The 21920-nt window shown below is 39.7% G+C and overlaps 1 protein-coding gene and 1 pseudogene across 1 annotated transcript; one reads left to right on the forward strand and one right to left on the reverse strand.

Annotated features, from left to right (window-relative positions):
• Positions 1-20330, forward strand: part of LOC127669703 (vomeronasal type-2 receptor 116-like) — a 206115-nt pseudogene extending 185785 nt beyond the window's left edge.
• On the reverse strand, positions 7109-9682 carry LOC127670053 (PRAME family member 18-like). The gene is made up of 4 exons (XM_052164331.1): positions 9396-9682; positions 8820-8973; positions 8386-8465; positions 7109-7364 (listed from the first exon to the last, which is right to left on the reverse strand). The coding sequence occupies exons 1-4, from the start codon at positions 9680-9682 to the stop codon at positions 7109-7111; spliced, it is 777 nt and encodes a 258-aa protein (XP_052020291.1).
• Positions 20331-21920: the final 1590 nt, after the last annotated feature.

The following is a 21920-nucleotide window of genomic DNA, read 5'->3' on the forward strand; positions in this document are numbered from 1 at the left end:
CGGGCTGAGACCCCCGCGGTGTTGGCCTCGGATTATGTTTGTGTACCTCAATCTGTCCGATATCTCTGGAGTCCGAAACCAAGATCAGTATTCTTCTTCATCATATGAGAATTTGTACTGGGGTGAAATCAAGTGACTATATTTAGTATAGTGAAGCTTTTGCACACCCATATCGAATTCATCATTATGATACATTCAAACTGGAGAGAATTTTTAGGAATTTTAACAATGTGATAAAACATTTATGTTATGATGTCCACTGAGTTCCAACACAATTCCAATACCATTACAATGCAAATGATAAAAACATTTTTTTGTAGACAACTTGATACTGACTAAACAGGACCACACAAATATACACAGAAGCTTAGGTGCATTACCACACCCCTCCTACTCCATGAGCCAGAAGCTGTTATAGATTCCAAATCTGAAAAGAACAATCAACCATGCCAACTTATAGCTTTGTTTAGCAACAATGGGATTTTCTTCTACCGTTAATCTAAGTGAAATGATACAGAATATAGTTTTTTGGTCTAGCCTATCATAGTCATTTTTTTTGTGGTTAGAAACAGATATTTCATCTTGAGGAATAAAACAAGAATACCAGAAATTATGATTATGAACAGTCACATGTTTTGAGAAACAAAACATGAATAATAAAAGTTGGCCAGATATTGTTAAGTATGTAGGTTTCCTAGGACCTGAAAATTATACTAAGTTTCAAGTTATAATTAAATAGAAGTTGGCAACAAAATGGCAGTCCTTACATTAAGTTTCTTTTGCTGGTTCTCAACATCTGTATAGCAAAGTCATCATTGCATATAGAAGACAACTCATATTGAAAAGAAATCTTAGAAATATAATATATGAGATAAAAAATCTTTTCACAACATGATTATCTATGAATATGTAAAAGAACACATACTGCAGAGAACAGCTATAAATAATTGGTGTGGTAAAGCCTTTGCAAATAGCAGTAGCCTTAGAGACCATAAGAAAAATTCATAACACAGAGAAACCTCGTAAATAACAAATATTTGTGTAGAGGATAAATATTTTCAATATAGAACAGGAGACCCAGGAGACCCAAGGAGATGATATTCTATATACCTGTCCCATTTCAATCAGCTCTGCTAACCCTGTCTGGTTCCACATCTACAATACATATTTTTTTTTTATTCTCTAGTCTCACGTGGCTGACAAGTCCATGCTAGAGGGATAACAATCTCTTCCATATTTAGCAAAATTTAGTCCAAATGGCAAAAGGTTATCTGATGGGGAAGATGCAGGAGGAATAAAATAAGGGCTACTGAATCTACAGTTCAAAAACAAAGGCAGAAACAACCATTCCAAAACTGGTCATGTCCCTGAGAGGCACTTAGCAATAGAAGCATTTCTTCTTCTTGAACTTCTTGTGGTTCTCTGCGGCTTCATTGTTCTCATTCTCTAAGATTTGCAAGTGTGATATTACCTGCTTATGACCAAAGTTTATTTTCCTCATAGAAAGAATGTGCCTGTGATAGGACATGCCCCTAGGAGTGTAGACTCTCACGAACACTGGCCCAAAACATCTCATTAGTTCAGGGTGGTCCTGAAAATACACATACCATGGGGTGGGATATCCTGGATCCTGTGTACTGTAAAATCATGGTGATGATAAAACATGTTATCCTGACACTAGGCAGACAAAGGCTATGTATCCGAATGTAGGATTCCTAGGTTGCATGAGGTCACTCAGTAGGATTGGTGATGCAGTCTATCCCACTATGTTCTCAGGAGAAAAGTCAGTCAGAAACTGCAAGTTATTGTGGGGATTAGAACCAAGAATAAGACAACTTTATAAATTTCTAAGGGTTTCCAAAGTGTGTCAAGGTACACTCTTCCTTGGAGAATCATTTATGGATATAAATGGGCACAGTGGCATCCTGGAGGTGGAGACACCTAGAATGAAAGATCTGAAAAATATATGATGAGTGGGACACCACAGACCCAAGAATGACACCATGAGATTTGAAGCAATGACTTTAGGTCTAGTCCAATTTATCAGTCCATTTATCAGTGACAAATGCCAGGCAATCTCACAGGTCATTTCTCTAGCTGGGCATCAGGTGAGTGGAAAGATTCTCCGATTACTTTTCCTGCTTCTTGATAACAATTGTTGGGAGTAGAGATTTATGGCAAACCCCAGCCTCTGTAGCTAGAGGAACACAAGAAAATATGCAAAGTGGGAAGGCACAGACCAGGCTGAGGACCAAATGGAAAGAGAACACACCTGGTATGCAATGAGAAACCAAAGACTTTGGCACAGGTTTGAAATGCCTTCTCTGTGGATCTCAGCTCACCCATCATCCTGTAGAGATTTGGGTATCTAAGCAGCCAGGTGTTTTGGCTGCCTCCCTATACGGGCTTATGATAGGATCAGATATGGCCTTTCCAGACTTTTTGACAACTACACGGGTTGCAACTTGGATTCAGAGCCCCCAACCATGTAGCTATGTAATCCAGAAAAAATGACACAGTCCCCAAGAACCCATATGCAGTGTTCTTAGGCAGATGCCGTACCATGGATTCTAGGCTCATGACTGTGGATAAATAGTCATGTATGGCAAGCCATCATCAAAAGCCTGAAAACTTTTCCAAGTGAAAGAGTAAAACAATCCTGAATTGGAAAATATATCCAATCTGATTCTGACAGTTGTTTGGCTGCATTTGAGACATGTCTGATACCAAATCTGCTGATTGAGGAAGTTTAGGTATCATTATCACAGATAAGGCTGTCAGAGGAGGTCTGAGAATGTAAGGTCTCATGAGAATATTTTGCTCTGAGTTACTAAAGTCTGAAAGCCACTGTACCTTGAAAAACAAACTGGGAGTAAAGTGTTGAACTGATATGAACTGGGAGATATTTGATATCTGAATTTTTATGGTCTCCTTATGTCCCAAGGTTACACCCCCATGGCCAGTAAGAGGAAAATATAAAAATTCACAGCAGAATAGGTTTCAACTAGCCAACTCCTGTCTTTGGGGATGAACAATCAAATATACTAGAATCCTCACCTTTCAGGAATTATGGTAAGCAGGAAAGTCCATTAACTTCACAGTGGTAGCATTTCCTGTTAGCCATTACTGGGAAGCCAGGCTCACAGATGCCTACTCCAGGAATTTTCACATCACTGTTCCATGACTCACTGAGCCTTTCCAAGGACAACATCTTCCTTGCTGGTTTACAGTGAGATGGAAAGCCAGCATCCTTTGGCCTCTCTCTCATTTCTTTAAGCCCCCCATTCTCACTCTCAAGTACACTCCTCCTCCATCTTGCAGTCATAAATATGGGTGAACTCTCTAGGGACTAATTGAAAGACCTGAGAGCAGTGGGTGTTGTGACATCACTAGAGACATCACAGGTATGCCTAGCGCTCTTCCGGATTCACTAGAATGTACAGACAAGGGGTTGTGTATGTCATGGGGAGCAGGCTTTTTCTTCCTGTTAATGCTCTCCCTCTACTGAACAGAAGCTGAGGTGCCCATCCCGGGAGACTCTCCTGGGACACAAATGTTGATCACCTCGATTTCAAAAGCCAGAGGTCTCAGCCACTGAGATTTGTCAGTGTCAGAACAATGGGAAAGAGCTGTGCTTTATTTCCAAATGTGTTAGGTGTGGAGACCTGGGTCAGGATGGAGAGAAAAGCCAGCCCATCATGTTGGCAGTAGAAGACTTGAGATTTTCACTTTCTTCCTAGGCTTTGACTGCATGAACTTGTTAGTAGGCAGTTCCAGGGTCACCTTCAGCATGTGGAGATACGGGACGGGAGGGACGTTCTCAGGACGGTCTTGCTTGGAGATGATGGCTGCAGACAGGGATCAGGAAAACAAGATGACTCAGATCTGACACTGTGACTGAGAGATGAAAACAAAGGGTAGAGTATATGCTCTGTATTCTATGCTCTGTAAGTCAGGCTGTGAGAGACTCATCTCACCAGACACTCCCCAACAGTTGTGTGTCCAAATTTGTCAACAAATGTCCAAATTCTCCATTTCCTAAACAGCTCTCTTCTGCCCCTTAGCCACTTCCAACCTATTCTATAACTGAATTAACCACAGTGTACCCCACCTGGCTGCCTATAAGTGTGGTCTAAATATCTGAAATCTAACAACACCCCATTACTCCATGCAGATCCTATTTTCCAGGAGATGAGTGTTTTCTCGAGAGAGATAATGACCACCAAGCCTGAGCATGGACAGTGATGTCTAGCCTTGTCTCTAGAGTCCTTCTTTCCACGGGAAGAATATAGCCCTCTGTGGCCATATAGTTATAAATTTCATATTCTCATGGAAAAGACTTTTTTGCCCTTGATGGTTAAAATCCTCATCACAATCTCAAAATTATTCATTTTATTACCAAGAATGAATTCTTCAGTAGACTCAGTCATAAAATTAATTTTATTGAGCAAACTTGACTATAAAGGAACCATTTCCAAACAAGCATCCTGACACACTTATATAAGATGGTCGTATGATGTGATGGTGTTCTGTTTTCAGTGGGTGTGTATGTCTTCTCTAGACCTGCCCAAATGTTTTGGAATTGTGAATGAAAGACACACACACACACACACACACACACACATGTTCTCTTAATTTTAATATCTTTAAACAGTATATTGGGTGAATATTTTTAAACCTTTTGCATCTAACATACTCACTGTTATGATTGAAGAATTACACTGAATGTCTTTCTAATAAAATTGAAGAAATATGTATAAAACGTTTTAAAATTGAAGATTTGCATGGAAACTATTTTTGAAGCTATTGAAGAAATATAGAGAAAATGTGTTAAAAGATTAGAATGCATTGTTAAATAATAACATAGACAACATAGAAAATATATCTTTACTAATTGACTAGGACATCAAAAATTTTTCTGAATAATTAAAGATATTAATGGAAAACATTTCTGATAAAATTGAAGAAGCATAGAAAAAAGTGTTAACATTGAATATTTTCATGGAAAATAATACAAATAAAGTTGTAGACATAGAAAATATTCCTAAACTAATTCAAGAACTGAGTCAAAATATAGTCTGATAACATTAAAAGTTTACATCGAATATATTTCTGAAAAAAATGAAGAAATATATAAATATGTGTTCAAATTGAAGGGTTTCATGTATAATAATACAGAATAAATGGTAGACATATTAAACAGTTCTAAAATAATTGAAGAAGGAAGCACAAACATTTTCTGATAAAATTCATTTGCATAGAAAATATTATTGATAAAATTGAAGAACAGTATACAAAAATTAAATAAATACCAAGAAAAAGTGTTAAAATTGAAAAATTTGATGAACAGTAATAAAAGTAAAATGGTTAACACAGAAATATATATACTAAGTGAACAAGAACATAGAAAATGTTCTGATTAAAATTTAAGATGTTGATGGAAAATATTTCTGATAAAAATAGAACTATATTAAAAGGGAATTCTAGGCTCATGGATAACTCACTGACCTATTTCTTTGGGGACAAGAAAGATTTTGATATCATGAAAACGAGCATTTGGAAGGCATATGAGAGAAAATAGAAGCTGAGTTAACAAAAAACAACACACAAATTCTTTAAGCTAATCCTGAGACTTACCCAACCCTGACATTTCTTTGTTTAATAGGGATACTAATGATATATATATACATACATATATATATATATATGTGTGTGTGTGTATGTATGTATGAGAATTAGATGTATACATATGTATTATATGTATATATATATATATATATATATATATATATATATATATAATGTTTATTATTTTACCATTAAATTCTGCAAGTTTAACTCTTTTTTCAATTTTTTTCAAATATATCTTTACTAATGGACTAAGCTCATAGGAAACATTTCTAATATATTGAAGAATTTGATGTTAAATATTTCTGATAAATTTGAAGAACTGTAGAAAATGTATTAAAAGCAAAGATTTTCATGGAAAATAATACATAAAAATGGTAGACACAGAAAACATTTCTAAAACTATTTCAAGAGTTAAATAGAAATATTTTCTCATAAAATAGAAAACTTAAATTGAATATAAATGGTGAGAAACTTGAAACAGTCCCAGTGAAATCAGGGACCAGACAAGGCTGCCCGCTCTCTCTATATCTGTTCAATATAGTACTCAAAATCCCAGCCAGAGCAAATCTCCCAAGGACGAGGCCCCAGGCTGTTATTGTCTCTGCCAAATATGTTCCTGGGTTTGAAGAGGAGCTATGTCATTCTCCATATATGGGGGTCTCATGGAAAGACTTGCTGGATGAAGCTAGCCCTACATACATCTCTCTCTCCCTCCCTCCCTCTCTCTCTCTCACTCACTCACATTCTCTCTCTGCCTTTATGTCTGTCTGTCTGTCTCTTTAATTGTTTTATTTACTTATATTCCATCGGGGTGTGTACAGAAAGCAGATGCCATAAGAAGATTTGTTAAGGACGGTTCTCCTGACCCCATGAGACTGTTTAGAAAGGTATGGGGTCAGGGCCACGTAGGAAGAAACAGCTACTTATGAGTAGCCTGTTCTACAAAGTGAGTTCCATCGAGGTGAGAAGAGATTTGTGGTGCTAGGGAAATGTTAGTGATCTACAAAATAACAGACAGGAGCCGAACTGGCGTAACTTATATTATGGTTGTTATTTTATTTTATTTTATTTTATTTTATTTTATTTTATTTTATTTTATTTTATTTTATTCGAGTTATCTTGGTCCCTTCCAAGGAACCACTCTCATGCAGGATGGTTGTGGTGGTTGAGGGCAATGCAGGAACCAGAGTCAAGGAATGAGGCCTGGCAAGAAGGCAAAAATCTCCATGTGCAGACCCTCAGTCCTCCTACAGAGCTGCAGTCCAGAAAGTTCTTCACCACAGGGGGTGCTGTGGCACTGGAGTTCCAGGTGATGGGGACCTCAGTGCTCCTCCTGTGAACCCGCTTCTCTAATAGCTATGACTTGTCCCTCAAGCCATCTTCCTTAGGCTGTCAGCAGGCCTGAGTTGTTTTCCGAAGGTGATTTGAAACCACATATGTGTTTTTGTTCCTTTGAACATTCACTGTGCTGACAGGATTATGCTCTGCCAGGAGAACAGAGGTGCAATTCTGCAGGAGCTCTGGTTCTGGAAGGTGTGCTCCAAAAGGCTAACAAAAACCCCTGGCACGTTTGATCAAGAATGGTGATGCATTGCAGGTGCCACGGGTTCAGATTGTTTTCTGCCCTGCTCAACCTCCTGACATTTCGAAAAGCAGACTTCATACTGCCTACCTTAGGTAAAGACACATCTGGCCCTACAAGTGTGCCAAGACTTGCGACACAGCCCCCGCCCCTTGCAATGCACAAACTCAGTGCAAACACCAATCACCTTACAGCTGGTTTTCTTTCTGTTCTTCTAAGATTTTCCAGATGGCTCAGACAAGTACTCAACTGGTATTTCTTCTCAGCTGGACTTTCCATCAAACTGTAGTTTCCCTGTTGCCTTGGGGCCATGGTCCAAGAGTCCACTTGACAGGGAAAACACAGGACAGCCAAGATTGACTCACTCAAAAACACTGAGTCAATGAACTAGAGTTTGCCCCATCGCGCTAGAAGAGCACACCTAGAAAAAACTAGCACAGAAGGGTTCCGACAATATCATGGCCTATGTCCTGCAGAGTTCATCCATGTCCCGGCTATCTCCACAATCTTTATCCCCTATCACAGTGTTTCACCCTTGACACTGATGACCCCACCACAGTGTCACAGCTTTCCTGTCTACTTAGACATAAGTTGTGTTAAAATCTTTATGGAGAAGTAGAGGCTGACTGACTTCAATAGAGGAACAAACGGGTTCCTGTTCTCACAAATCTTTGTAGAGAGTAGGTGTGGAGCCTCCCCAAATCTGGGCCCTTTGCTCAGTCCTGTTACCTTGAATCAGTTTAAAACTGAAATCGACACAACCTACATTACATACCATAGGAAAAACTATAGTAATTTAACGTGACTAGTTATGCAGATATTCCAATTTTAAGGAAACAAAGAAGTTGGTCCACACTATTGTTTACAAAGCAAACAGAAGTCCTGCCACCACATGCATTGGAAGTCACAGTCGAATGCTGCCCATTGGATCCATCACACCGTGTGTGTTATTTTATACTATTATTTCTTTGTTCAGTAGATTTAGTATTCCACACGAGTGGGGACTGAATCAAGGGAGCTCCATTAAGAAGGAAACAATCCACACATTGATAGTGTAATAAGTGCATCACTGTAACATCCTCTATGACTGTCACACCTGAGATGCCCACTAACGATTGGAGTAAAGGGAAAGGTTGTGGCTATAACAGAAACAGATCACTATCCTACCTTACCTGAACAACAGTTTCTTGTTCTCACTGGAAAAGTAGCCACAATTCATGGAGAGGTGTTGGAGATAGTTGAGTTTGGAGAACTGAGAAAGGAATTTGGCAGCACAGTTCATTACATGTGCAAAATGAAGCACACCACTAAGTGAGATCCTCAATATTATTTCCCTTAGATGGAATTTGCGAAGATTTCTCATCTGGCCAAAGCAAGGTGCAAAGCAACCTAGAAAGGATAGGACCTGCTTTGTGTATATTTCCAATTCCTCAATATAGTTTGGCTGAAAAATGTTCAAGATCTCCCTGACAATGTCCACAGGGAAGTGACAAATCTTCATCTTCAGACAGCATAGCCTCAAAGAGTGTTTTCTCTGCTGGGCCCATTGTAGTAAGCATGTTTGATTTTGTTGCAGACAGAAGCCAAGGCTCATGTCGGTGATCACCTTCAAACGCTGCCTCAGTGCATATCTAGGAGTGTGCTTTGCAACTTGCTTCTCATTCCCAGTCTTTGCTGAGCAGACTTCATCCTTTCTTCCAGCCCATACATCCCAAAAATCTTGGTGCACATCTCTCAAGTCCAGGACTTGAAGCTTTCTACTTCTGTGAAAGATAAAGTCAAAGTTTCATAAAGTAAAATGAAGCTACGTGGAGTTAGCCTGGATCACACATGTCTAAGATCAGCTCCATCATAGTACATTGCAACAGGCAGGCAAGGAGCTGCATCTGGAGACATGACCCACATCCCTTCATTCATTTTCTCTTGACTTGTGTCTCTTCCATATCTAATGCCTGTAGGAAAGCCACAGAAAGGCTCATCCTAACATGGCTCCTTGTACCCTGAGCTGTCTTGACCTATGAATATCATTTAGGTCAGTTTTCAAATTGAATAGTATTTCCACAAATCACCATATCAATGACATCATTATCCCCTGTGCCGTTTGACCCCATTCTTCCTGCCCTAATGTGTGTCTTACACTATCCCTATGATTCCACATCTAGACTCCTTGGGCCTTGATTACCTGGGACTAGCATTCTGTGTCTGCAGTATATCTATTCCCTCCAGCACAGCTTGCAAGACCTCCACATCAGTGGTTTTCATCAGGGCCCCCACAGGGAGGCAGGGAAAGGGCCAGGCTGCCACCATTGCCTTCAATATCTGTGTGTGTCTGCCATTGAAAGCCTCTAGGAAGAGTGGTGGGAAAAGCACCGTGGGCAGGTGATCCAGATCGGAGGAGTTTATGGCATCTTTCCTCAGCAGCACATCCAGTGCCAGCTGCTGGAGTGTGAGAGGGTTGTAGGTGCTCATCCTGCTAGATATTCACTCAGAAGCAACTTGGTGAAGCATTTAGGAGACATAATTTCAGGCTAAGTTTTGAGAAGTCCTATTTCTCACATCTGTCATGAACCAGAAGTATAGAGCCCATGCTATTGCAATAATGAAAAACACAGTCTGCCCAATTATACAATGCTGTGGTCTCCAAGCCACAAGTTCATCACTCTTAGCATGTGGATTCTCTTTTAAACACCCACCGTGGAAATAGTTATTCACTGTTGCATGGGATATCAACCCATGCTCCTCTTAATTTCATGCCTAGTATAAGACAAAGTTTCAGACTAGCCAGAGTGTTCTTTCAGGAAAAAAGGACACTGAACACCTTTGCAGGCCCTGAAAAAAATATACTGCTTATGTCACAGATGCAACCAGGTTATTGTCCTTGCAACAGATTGATCCCTCCAGGGAAGGGCTAAGGAAATCCTATGAGATGCCTGTATGTATGTATCACTTAACACGTTGAAGGCCAGGGTGAGAAATCTGGGCTATATGATATTGTTGTGGGAAATGAGATAAAATTCATAGCCACCTGGATATACAATCAGACCACATCTAAAATGTAAAACCTCTGCCAGGTGGTTCTGGCACACACCTTTAATCCCAGTACTTGGGAGGCAGAGGCAGGCGGATATCTGAGTTAGAGGCCAGCCAGGGCTACAAAGAGAAACCCTGTCTCAAAAAACCAAAACAAACAAACAAACAAATAAATAAATAAATAGTTAAACAGATATATAAATAAATAAAATAAAGAAGTAAATACAAATAAATAAATACGTAAATACATAAAATGCAAAACCTAAGTAAAACGCACAATTTTTCCCAGAGACTTGAACAGCCAAGCTACTGAATGAGAGCATCTGCTCATGTGAGTCTTAGAGGAGAAGTCAAGTTTACATAGGCTACAGGGAGGAGAGTTTCCCATGACAAGTTAGAGTCCAGACAAAGAAAGAGATGAGGCAATATACCTATCAGTACTTCCAAATGTTTGTTTATACTTTAAAATATGTTATTGCCTAGAAAAGATGCTTCCATTCAGTTGGTTCTCCTTCCAGTCTTGAATGGAACTCATTATGTAGCCTAGGCTTACTGTCACACACTATGCTCCTGTGGGTGGTTAGCAGCCTTGGATTTTCTTTTTTTCCTCCACTATGCATGCCGAGAGCCCTTTGCTTTTAGAACTCTGCATAGATGCCAAACAAGCCTATAAGAAAACATAATTGAAGCCCTTTGGAGGAAGAGTTGGGAGGATTTCACACCAGTCTAATCTATGAAGTATATTTCATGCTAGTTCAGGTTCAGGAAAATCAAGTAAAAGTAGGATTTTAGGAGCTGGAGAGATGGCTCAGAGGTTAACAGTACTGACTGCTCTTCTGGAGGTCAAGCATTCAAATCTCAGCAACCTTATGGTGGATCATAACCATCTGTAATGAGATCTGATGCCCTCTTTTGATGAGTCTGAAGACAGTTACAGAGTACTCACATATAATAAATAAATAAATCTTTAAAAAATAGGATTTTAAATGTCTTCATTGAAGTTATTCTGAAGTTATTGTGTAGTGTTTCCACGCAAATGCTCTACCATTCAGCAAAAATTCCAGATCAACTATTTTTTTTTATTTAATTTCATATAATGATGAGGTGTCTTCTTGTAGCCAACTCTTGCCTGGATTGTGATATTTTGCACCCAGTACATTAATTTAGTTTCCAGGTGTGGCTGCTATATACATTTTTTCATACATTCATGCAATATTTACATACATACACACATACACATGTTACACAATGTCTAATCATCTGGACAACAATGAAGCAACCACATTTCTACAGATTTAGATCCTGGGTGAGCTGTGGCTACAGGGACACAAGCCAAAAGCCAGAATTTCCGGCTTGTGTTCCTGAAGCCTTCTCAAGTGTAATTTGTAAGGTATACTTAAGAAGAAATTCTAGTTCAAATACTTGCAAAACCATAATCTGTGAAATATAGCTTAAGAGACTACAGACAGATTAAATTATAAAGAAGATCCTAACTGAAATTCCAGATTAAATCTAGAAAACTGAATGAAACCAGAAGGACCAAGAGTTCCAGCCCTCCTATGGAGCTCCGAGGGACTAAACCACCAGTCAAAGAGCACACGTGGAGGGACCCATGTGTCCAGCTGCATATATAGCAGAGGATGGCCTTGCTGGACATCAATGGGAGGAGAGGTGCTGGATCCTGTGAAGGCTCATTGTCCCATTGTGTGTGTGGGGGGGATGATAGACCAGGGAAGCAGAAGTGAGTGGGTTGGCCACCAGGGGGAGGGGAATGGATAGGGGACTTTCAGAGGAGAAAAGAGGAAAGGGAATAGCCTTTGAAATGTAAATAAACACCAGGCAGTGGTGGCACATGCCTTTAATCTCAGCACTTGGGAGGCAGAGGTAGAGGCAGAAACAGAGGCAGGCAGATTTCTGAGTTCAAGGCCAGCCTGGTCTACAGAGTGAGTTCCAGGACAGCCAGGACTACACAGAGAAACCCTGTCTCGAAAAACCAAAATAAATTTTAAAAAGTAAATAAGCAAAATATCTAAAATATCTTATAATAAAAAAGAGTTCAAGCCCAGATTCTTCCATGACATTCTATCTTTACAACCTCAGCAATTCCCATGTAATCCCATTTCTCATTAAAACTGAAGTCTATCCTATGTAAACATTATACAGTGGAAATGAAGTTATAGCTGGATGGTGATAAGGCTAGGCCAGCTTGCAGGAAACCTCCTTATGGAGGTAAATCCTTACCTGATATGGACACTGGCTCCAGGGTTCCTACTCCCAGTAGGACCTGGCAGTGGTCCAAGCTTCAGAACACTGACATCTCTTTGCCTTCCTCTGAGACTTTTATATACTTTTCCTCTCTCACCTCCCCATAGCCCCACCTTCTTCACACAAGCGTCTTCTTTCTCATTGGTCCATTGAATCCCCACCCACTCAATCCTGTTAAAGATGCTCTCCCCACACCCCCAAGACAGGGTTTCTCTGTGTAGCCCTGGGTATCCCAATTCACTTTGTAGACCAGGCTGGCTTCAAACCAGAAATCCCTCTGTCTCTGCCTCCCAAGGGCTGGGATTAAAGGCGTGTGCTACCACCGCCTGGCTTTTTTGTTAGTTTGTTTGTTTGTATGTTTGTTTTTGTAAAGATTCATTTTTACTGCTGTTGGTTGATTGAATCATACTTTCGGATTCAGTCCTCCAAGGAGGATCTTTTTGTGTGAAATCAAAACCACAGAATTAAAAAGTCCAGATTTCACTGCTTGTTTGACTCATGTTGTGTTCATTCATATCTTCACTTGCTTATAAATGGATATAGTTAGTGTGTGTGGTTTTAGTGTCTGTGTTTGTGCATTTGTTTCAGTGTGTTCATTACTGTAAGCAGTACTTGAGTGTGTTAGGAGTTCTAGGTTAGCCAAAGGTTAATTACTGAGGTTTTCTCTCAAAACAACAAGACCACAGCAATTAAAAGCCAAATAAAAAACAAAGAATGAAAGAAACAAAACCTGTATGCTCATGTTGATGACATGAAAGTGTTGCAATTGGTTGAATGAACCTGCAAACCTTGCTATGGAGAAGTTTATTTGGGATAATGCTTGGTCAAGGAGTTTAGAACCATCATGAGCAAGATGGATACTTAATTATAAGTATGGAAACCAAGATCAAAGCATTTTGAGTTGGAAATCAAAGAAACAATAATGCTCTAACAACACAGCTGTGCAATCCCTGCATGTGGTACACACCACTGAACTCCAGTAGTAAAGGCAGGAACATGTCTATGAGTTTCAGGGCAGCCTGATCCACAGTGAGAACAAATTTCTTTAGCCATGCATAGAGGTTCACCCCTTTAATCATAGCACTCAGAAGGCAACAGGAGGTCAATCTCTTTGAGTTCCTAGCCAGGCTGGTCTAGAGAGAGAATTCAAGGACCCCCCAGAGCTATAAAATGTGATACTATTTTAGGGATGACAGGGGCCTGGGGACTGGCAGGCGAAGCATTAATAATCACCCATGCATTCTCAGTATTTGGTGCCTACCTTTGATTGTAGTAGTTCAAAAGCAAAGACAGGAGGATCTCTGTGGGTTTCAGGCCACCTGAATCCACACAGTGAGAACTTGTCCAACAACATCAAATTCCAAACACAAAACAGTGGTACCTTTCTTGAAGAAAACAGTAGAAACCTCAGTTCATCAAACCTTTAGAACCTCTTTCACCAGTGACCCTAGACAGGTTCAGAGTTAAAAGTACTGGTTCCAAACATGAAGACCACAACTTTATTTCTGGATCCCAGGAAGATAACACATCTGAAAGGTTTTCTCCCACCTCCACATGTGCACCATGACAAATGGCCCAATCACCAGTAATTAGAAATCAAAACTTGCTGGGAATTTGGTACCTGCCTTTAATCCTATAACTTGCGAGGCAGAGGCAGGCAAATCTCTAAGAAATATGGATCCCATGTGTATTAGTTTGGGTTCTCTAGAGTCAGAGAATGTATGGGCATACTCTATAGAGTTAGAAAATTTGTCGATGACTTACACTCTGTAATTCAACTCCCCAAAAATAGGCAGCAGCCGCTGTGGATGGAAGTCCAAGGATCTAGCAGTTGCTCAGTCCCACGAGGCAAGCAGGCAAGGAAGAGTGAGTAAATCTTCCTTCTTCCAATGTCCTTATATATCTCAAGTAGAGGGTATAGCCCGGATTAAAGACTGTAGGTCTTCAACAGAGGGTGTGGACTAGATTAAAGGTGTGTGGGTCTCCTGCAGAGGTGTGGCTCAGATTAAAGGCATGTGCCTCTACACCTTTAATCCCAGATGATCTTGAACTGGGAGATCTCCTTGTCTTAATCTTCTGGAATTCATAGCCCGGACACCCCTTCATTCAAGGGGTTCTGCATCTGTAAACTGGCTCAAGTCTGTAAATGGATTCACTGGCTGAGGTTGCTTTTTGCCATGATCCAATGCAGCCTTTCTATTATTTGTTAGAGGATTTTTCTCCTTATACAGATCAAACAGATATGTAGTAGGTTTCCTATGTATTTCTTCCCTGGAAATACCATGATTGATTAGTCAGCACCAAAGGTTCAAATGATTTATATTATTATAAATTCCGCCTCTCTGCCCATTATGGGGTATGTTATTATAAAGATTGTTTTCGTTACGCTGTCCATTATAATAACTATGATCACCTTGTCTCTGGCAATTCAATGCTGCCACCTGGCCCTTGTTAACTTGGGGCCCAATTAAACCCATCGAATTTAATTCATCCAATTGAGCAGCAGCATCTCCAACCCTAAGTTCTGGCACAAGGAAAAGGGCAAGAACAAAACTCTTTAAATGTGCTGGTGCCCCTCTCACCAGTTTGTGTCTTATAGGACTGGTGAAGGGCATATCTTCAGGACCTTCCCACTGTGGAGGATTGGGCTTTAAACAACGTATCCACTCTAACATTGCAATTTCCCTAAGCCTTAAAATCCCTTCATCAACACTACGCCAAGGGATATAAGGCATCTCCAACTCCTTTTCAGTAGGCCATCTTTTGATAAATACTTCAGTCAACCAATCAAACAAACTTTTGACACCTTTTTAAACTGTGCGGACTTCCATGTTAAACCTAGAATCTCCACTCATGCCAATAAACTGATCCTGCTCTAGTTTTATGTTCCTTCCACCATTATCCCACACCCTTAAAATCCATTCCCACGCATATTCTCCAGACTTCTGCTTGAATGAATTAGCAAACTCATTAAGCTCCTTATTAGTATAGTGTATTTCCCCATGGACTACACTTTCTACCTCCCCTTTAGGAGCTTGCATACCATGTACCAAGAGATGTGTTCATCTTCTGAAGTAAGGATGGCACTGTTACCTTTTTATCTAGCTGCCTCCCCTCTTCACTGTTCATCACACTGCTGACATATAGGCTATGAACTGCTCTACAGGCTTCTGATTTCTTTCTCATATTCAGAAGATTTTGCTCCACCTCTCAATCTCTGCTTCCACCTCACTAAGCTTTTCTTGCGATAAGCAAAGTCAGTGTCTTGCTCTGAGGCAGACCTCCAAGCAGACCTGCCATTCAAAAAAAAAAAAATGCGGGATATTCCGGGTACCTTTCTGCAAGTTCACTGCGGTTTTGCAGGCCAGAATAGTTCACTATTTCCTGCTCTGAAATATGCTGTTCTGTGCTGTGCTGTATGGTTCAAACAGAAAAGCATTATCAGGAAGTTGAATGAAACTAAATCTGTAATCAAGGTTATTCAATGTTATTAAAGGAATGGTTACATTAGGGCAAGTTTCCATCCCACTCAACTTAGGGATTTGCAGTTGTATGAAAGAGAACTTTACCATGTTAGTAATTATTATTACCTGGTTATTGTTTCCATGTGGTGATATGAAGATACACGTATGTGTCAAACTGACAAGGGATGGATTTTGATTTCTATTCTGGGTTTTCAATTTAAAATCTAAAAGGAAAAGCTTAGATCCAGGCATGGTGTTTCGTGATTCTTATCGCAGAATTCAGGAAGCAGTGCCCTGCAGATCTCTGAGTTCAATGTTAATATGCTGAGCAAGTTCCAGGACCACCAAGCTTAGGCAGAGAAGTTATTAAGAAATATAAATTGTGTGACAATGTAAAGGAAGGAGCAATGTTTCAGTCACATCTAGCAGCAGAATTCAGAAGCTCTGTCTATTTGGGTTTGGATTTAGACACAAGAATAGAAGAGGCTAGTGAGACAATTAATACTGAATATTTGTAGTTAAAAAATTAGAAGTGATGAAGAAGAAATTGACATAACTGAGGTAAAATCTTCTGGGTAGAATTTGCTGAGTGACAAAGACGGTGTGTTCCAGAGATCACCAAGTTTGGACCTAGTTTTGCAGCTGGACTTGGTCATGTGTAAGAATCACCCAGGATGTCCTGATTTCACATGCATGAAGTTGTCCTGCAGAGCAGGTGTGCATGATTAGAAAGTGTGACTATGTTGGAGGAAGTGCATCCCTTTGGCTGTGGGCTTTGAAGTTCTACCTAGAGCTGAAGAGACCCTCCTATTAGGCTCCTGGAAGACAGTCTCTTCCTAGCTGCATTTGGATCAAGATGCATAACTCTCAACTTCTTCTCCAGCATCATGTCTGCCTGTATACCTGCCATTCTTCCTGCTATAGTGAAAATGGACTAAACCTCTGAAACTATAAGCCAACACCAATTAAATGGTTGCCTTATAGGGGTTGCCTTGTTCATGATGTCTCTTCATAGCAGTGGAAACAAAAGAAAAAAAACACTGTGAGCTCATGTAATGTTGTCAAGACTGCACAATTCTGTAGTCTTCATTTTCATGAAAGAACATGTGTTAGAGATAAACCTCATGTATGTGTTCAGTATAATGAAACCTTTGCACACCTCTATAGTCTTAATCATTATGAAGCAATTCATACTTTAAAGAAATGTTATGAATTTTAGCAATGCTGTAAAGCCTTTATGTTATGGGATCCACTGAGTTTCAACACAATTCAAACACCTGGACAATTCAAATGACATAATTTTTTGAAGTCAACTTGCTACTCATTAGTCAGGACCACAAAAATATACTTGAAAACTTAGGCATTAATTTTTGTTTATATTTTTAGTTAGCCATGTATCCAACAACTATCCTGAATGTGTTTATCAGTTCAGGAATTGCCTTTGGGAAATTTTGTTTCAATATGCATAGGACCATACCATCTTCAAATAAATGTAATTTTACTTAATCTTTTCTAATTCATACTGTTTTCATCCCCTTGAGTTATATTGCTCTAGTTAAACTTTTAGGTAGTACTTTGAATCGATAGATAAAAAACGCACCTCCTTGTCTTGTTTGTTAATTACTGGAATTAATTTTATTATCTCCCCATGTAAATTAATGTTAGCTATAGGCGTGTTGTAATGTGATGTTAGTATGTTTAGATATTTCCCTTCTGTCCTTATTTACTCCAAGAATTTTACCTTAAATTGATGTTGGATATTGTCAGATAATTTTCATCACCCAATAAGATGATCACTTCTTATTTACTCTTTACATGTTAAGCACATCATATTGAAACATCCTTGCATGTATTTAATGAAGCCTACCTCATTGATCATAGTGGATCACTTTTTGATGAATTTTCTATTTTATTTTATTTGATCTGCCTTATTAAATATTTTTGCATTTGTGGTTTTAAGTAAAATTCATCTGTACTTCTATTTTTTGCTTAGTCATTTTTGAGTAGATATTCTGAACAGCCATGGGTTCAGAAAATAAATCAGCTAATGTTTGTTCTGTCTATACTGTTGAACACTTTGAGGAGTATTCTCATTAAAACTTCTCTGGAAGTCTTGTGGGATTCTACCCTAAAACCCATGGTCCTGGGCTCTTTTTGGTGGCAGATTTCTAATGACTTCTCTTTTTCTAGATTCTTAGGTCTGATTAAGTTATTTACCTTAGGGCTGGAGAAATAGTTCAGTGGATAAGAGCACTGGCTGCTCTTCCAAAGTCATGAGTTCAATTCTCAGAAAACCCATGGAGGCTCACAGCCATCTATTATTGGATTTAACTCCGTGTTTCATTCATTCCATATTTTCTTCTTTTTCTATGTATTTATTTCAGCCCCCAGTTGCATAATTTCTTGGTGTCTACTCCATTTTATAATTGCTCATTCACTTTTTTCTTTTCAAGACTTTAAAGTGTGCTCTTAAGTTGCCAATATGTAGGCATTTGTGGTATGAACTTTCTTTTACGCACCACATTTATTTTCTTTGTGTTAATTAGGATTGTGCATGTTGCATATTCATTTCCATTGAATTCTAGGAAATCTCTAATTTCATTTTCCATTTCTGCTTTAACCTATTTTTCATTCAGCCTTAAATCTGGGCCACACCCTCTCCTGGAGACCAACATAAGGACATTGGAAGGAGGCAGACACTCTTCTCTGTCTGCTTGCCTCATGGGACTGAGCGACTGCTAGATCTCTGGACGTCCATCTAGACCTATTGCTGACCATGGTTGGGGAGTTGGATTACAGAATGTGAGTCCTCAAGAAACTCCCTAAATATATAGAGACTACTGATATGTTCTGTGACTCAGAAGAACCCTCACTAATAAAAACATTGTGATGGGACAGTGGGACACTGTGATGTACACTGGGGCACTGTGATGAGACACTGGGGCACTGTGATGGGACAGTGGGGCACTGTGATGGGACAGTGGGACACTGATGGACATTGGGGCACTGTGATGAAACGTTGGGGCACTGTGATGGGACAGTGGGACATTGTGATGAGACACTGGGGCACTGTGATGGGACAGTGGGGCACTGATGGACAGTGGGGCACTGTGATGAAACACTGGGGCACTGTGATGGGAGAGTGGGGCATTGTGATGGGACAGTGGGGCACTGTGATGACACAGTGGGACACTGTGATGGACAGTGGTGCACTGTGATGGGACAGTGGGCACTGTGATGGGACAGTGGGGTAATGTGATGCAAGAGAGGGGCATTGTGATAGGACAATGAGGCATTGTGATGGGACAGTGGGGACTTGTGATGGGACATTTGGGCACTGTGATGGAATAATGAAGCATTGTGGTGGGACAATGGGACATTGTGATGGGACAGTGGGACATTGTGATAGGACAGTGGGGCATTGTGATGGGACAATGGGGCATTGTGATGTGACAAGGTATGATTGTGATAGGACAAAATACCAGTATGCCAACACAGAACTCAACAAATACATTCACAAATGTATGATGTTTCTAAGCTATGAAGACCTGTTGGGGATGGCTCTTGCCTTAATAGCCTTCTATTTCTCTGCATTCACAGCTGTGGTACTCTGTGTCTTTGTCAAGCACCATGACACTCCTCTTGTGAAGGCCAATAACAGAATCCTCAGCTACCTATTACTCATGTCACTTATGTTCTGCTTTCTGTTCTCCTTTTTCTTCATTGGCCATCCTAACAGAGCGACCTGTATCTTGCAGCAAATCACATTTGGAATTGTATTCACTGTGGTTGTTTCCACAGTTCTGGCCAAAATAATCACCGTGATTCTGGCTTTCAAAGTCACAGACCCAGGAAGATGAATAAGAAACTTCCTAGTATCTGGGACACCCAACTACATTATCCCCATATGTTCTCTATTCCATTGTATTCGATGTAAAATATGGCTAGCAGTTTCTCCTCCCTTTTTTGATATTGATGAACACTCTGAGCATGGACACATCATCATTGTTTGCAACAAGGGCTCCGTTACTGCATTCTACTATGTCCCAGGATACTTAGCCTGCCTGGCCCTTGGAAGCTTCACTGTTGCGTTCTTTGCAAAGAATCTGTCTGACACATTCAATGAAGCCAAGTACTTGACCTTCAGCATGCTGGTATTCGGCAGTGTCTGGGTCACCTTCCTCCCTGTCTACCGTAGCACCAAGGGCAAGGTCATGGTTGCTGCTGTGGAGATCTTCTCCATCTTGGCATCCAGTGCAGGGATGGTTGGATGCATCTTTGTGCCCATGATCTACATCATTTTAATAAGTCCAGACAGAAATTGTATCCAAAAGATCAGGGAGAAATCATATTTTTGAAGAAATATTTAATGAATTCTGCCAAACATTGACACATATCTATCAATTATTGGATTACAGTGCTGTATCTAGTTTTGAAATCACTCTCACTGGCTCCTCTAGTGATGACTAGACGTATCATATCTGCCCATCTTGAGAACTTTCTCCATAAAGTCTTTACTCATTCACTTGCTTTGTTTACTCTGGAAGAAATAAAATTCTCAAATCAAATTAAAAAATGTCTTCATCATTTTGCTTTTGTGGACATTTCTCCCCTGGTAACTTCCAATAAAATTTGATTAGACAGTTGAATCTATGACCTTGTACAGAAAGTGAGTTCCAGAACACTCATGGCTACAAATAGAAACCATCTATCAAATCAAGCAAATCAACTAAATAATTTATAAAGAGGAAATCAAATCATATTTTCTTATTTCTTGTAGGAGCACATTTATGGCAGAGTTCTGCCTGTTTTTCACCTAATCTTCAATATACTGTCCAGTAGTCTGAGGTAGAAATGTTCTTTTTCTCCTCTCAAATACAAAAACACTATATCCTAAAATGGGTGCAGGCTGTGGAACCCAGTGGTTGAATTACAGAATAATTTTAATAAGCTGATGAGAAGGGTGACCCATAGGAAGACCCACAGTCTCAACCACCCCGGACAACCAAGATCTCTCAGACTCTATGCCACTGACTGATATGAGGCCCTCAACACATATATGGTATAGGGCGGCCTGGTTTGGCCTCAGTGGGAGAAGACACATCTAAGCCCCTGAGAGACGTGAGGCCCCAGGGACTGGGAAGGTCTGGGCGTTGGGAGGTGTGGATATCCTCTTGGAGATAGGGAAGGAGGTATGGGAGGAGGAAGAGTCAGGGGGAAGATGGGGAGGGGCATGACTATGTAAGTGTAAAAAATGAAGATTAAAGAATTAAAAAAATCAGAAGAAAATAAAGAAGCGTATAGATATCTAAACACGCTACTATTATGTGGGTGTGGAAGGGGTAGATAAAACTAATGATATAGGCATGTACCTAATTTTTTTCAGAGTCTGCTCTGGGTTTGCTGTTCTGAGGTCCTTGACTGAGAAAATTCTGGAAGGATGGAATAGAAGTCAGATACTTTGACTATGCTGCTTCCTAGAAAAAAGTCCAAAAAGACAATTGAGTGTTTGTAACTATACTCAATCTTTCACATCTGTCAATTCTCCTCCCATAATGACATTCAGAATGGGTCTATAATGCATCAAAATTTAACAAAAACCAACCCTCCCATAAGTAAGTCTTCATACAAATATGATCATTAACAATGTGCATTTAAGGAGCACATTCTTCATTGACATACACATTGTACTCATTGAAAATTCATAAAAGATAACCATTTCACAAAACATTATTTTACATTCAACCAGAAGTTTAAGGGAATTCTACACAAGTATATTATCATAACTGATCTCCTCTGAAATTACATTTATATTATATTCCAATTTTGAAATGTAATAACATTTACTTATTTTTTATATTTAATTATGTGCCCTTATATATTTTCTGGTCACCATGTACGTGCAGGAGCAAGTGGAGAACAAAAAAAATGAAAAATGTCAACTAGAA

Source organism: Apodemus sylvaticus, chromosome 19, assembly GCF_947179515.1.
Source record: "Apodemus sylvaticus chromosome 19, mApoSyl1.1, whole genome shotgun sequence".
NCBI classification, from domain to species: Eukaryota; Metazoa; Chordata; class Mammalia; order Rodentia; family Muridae; genus Apodemus; species Apodemus sylvaticus.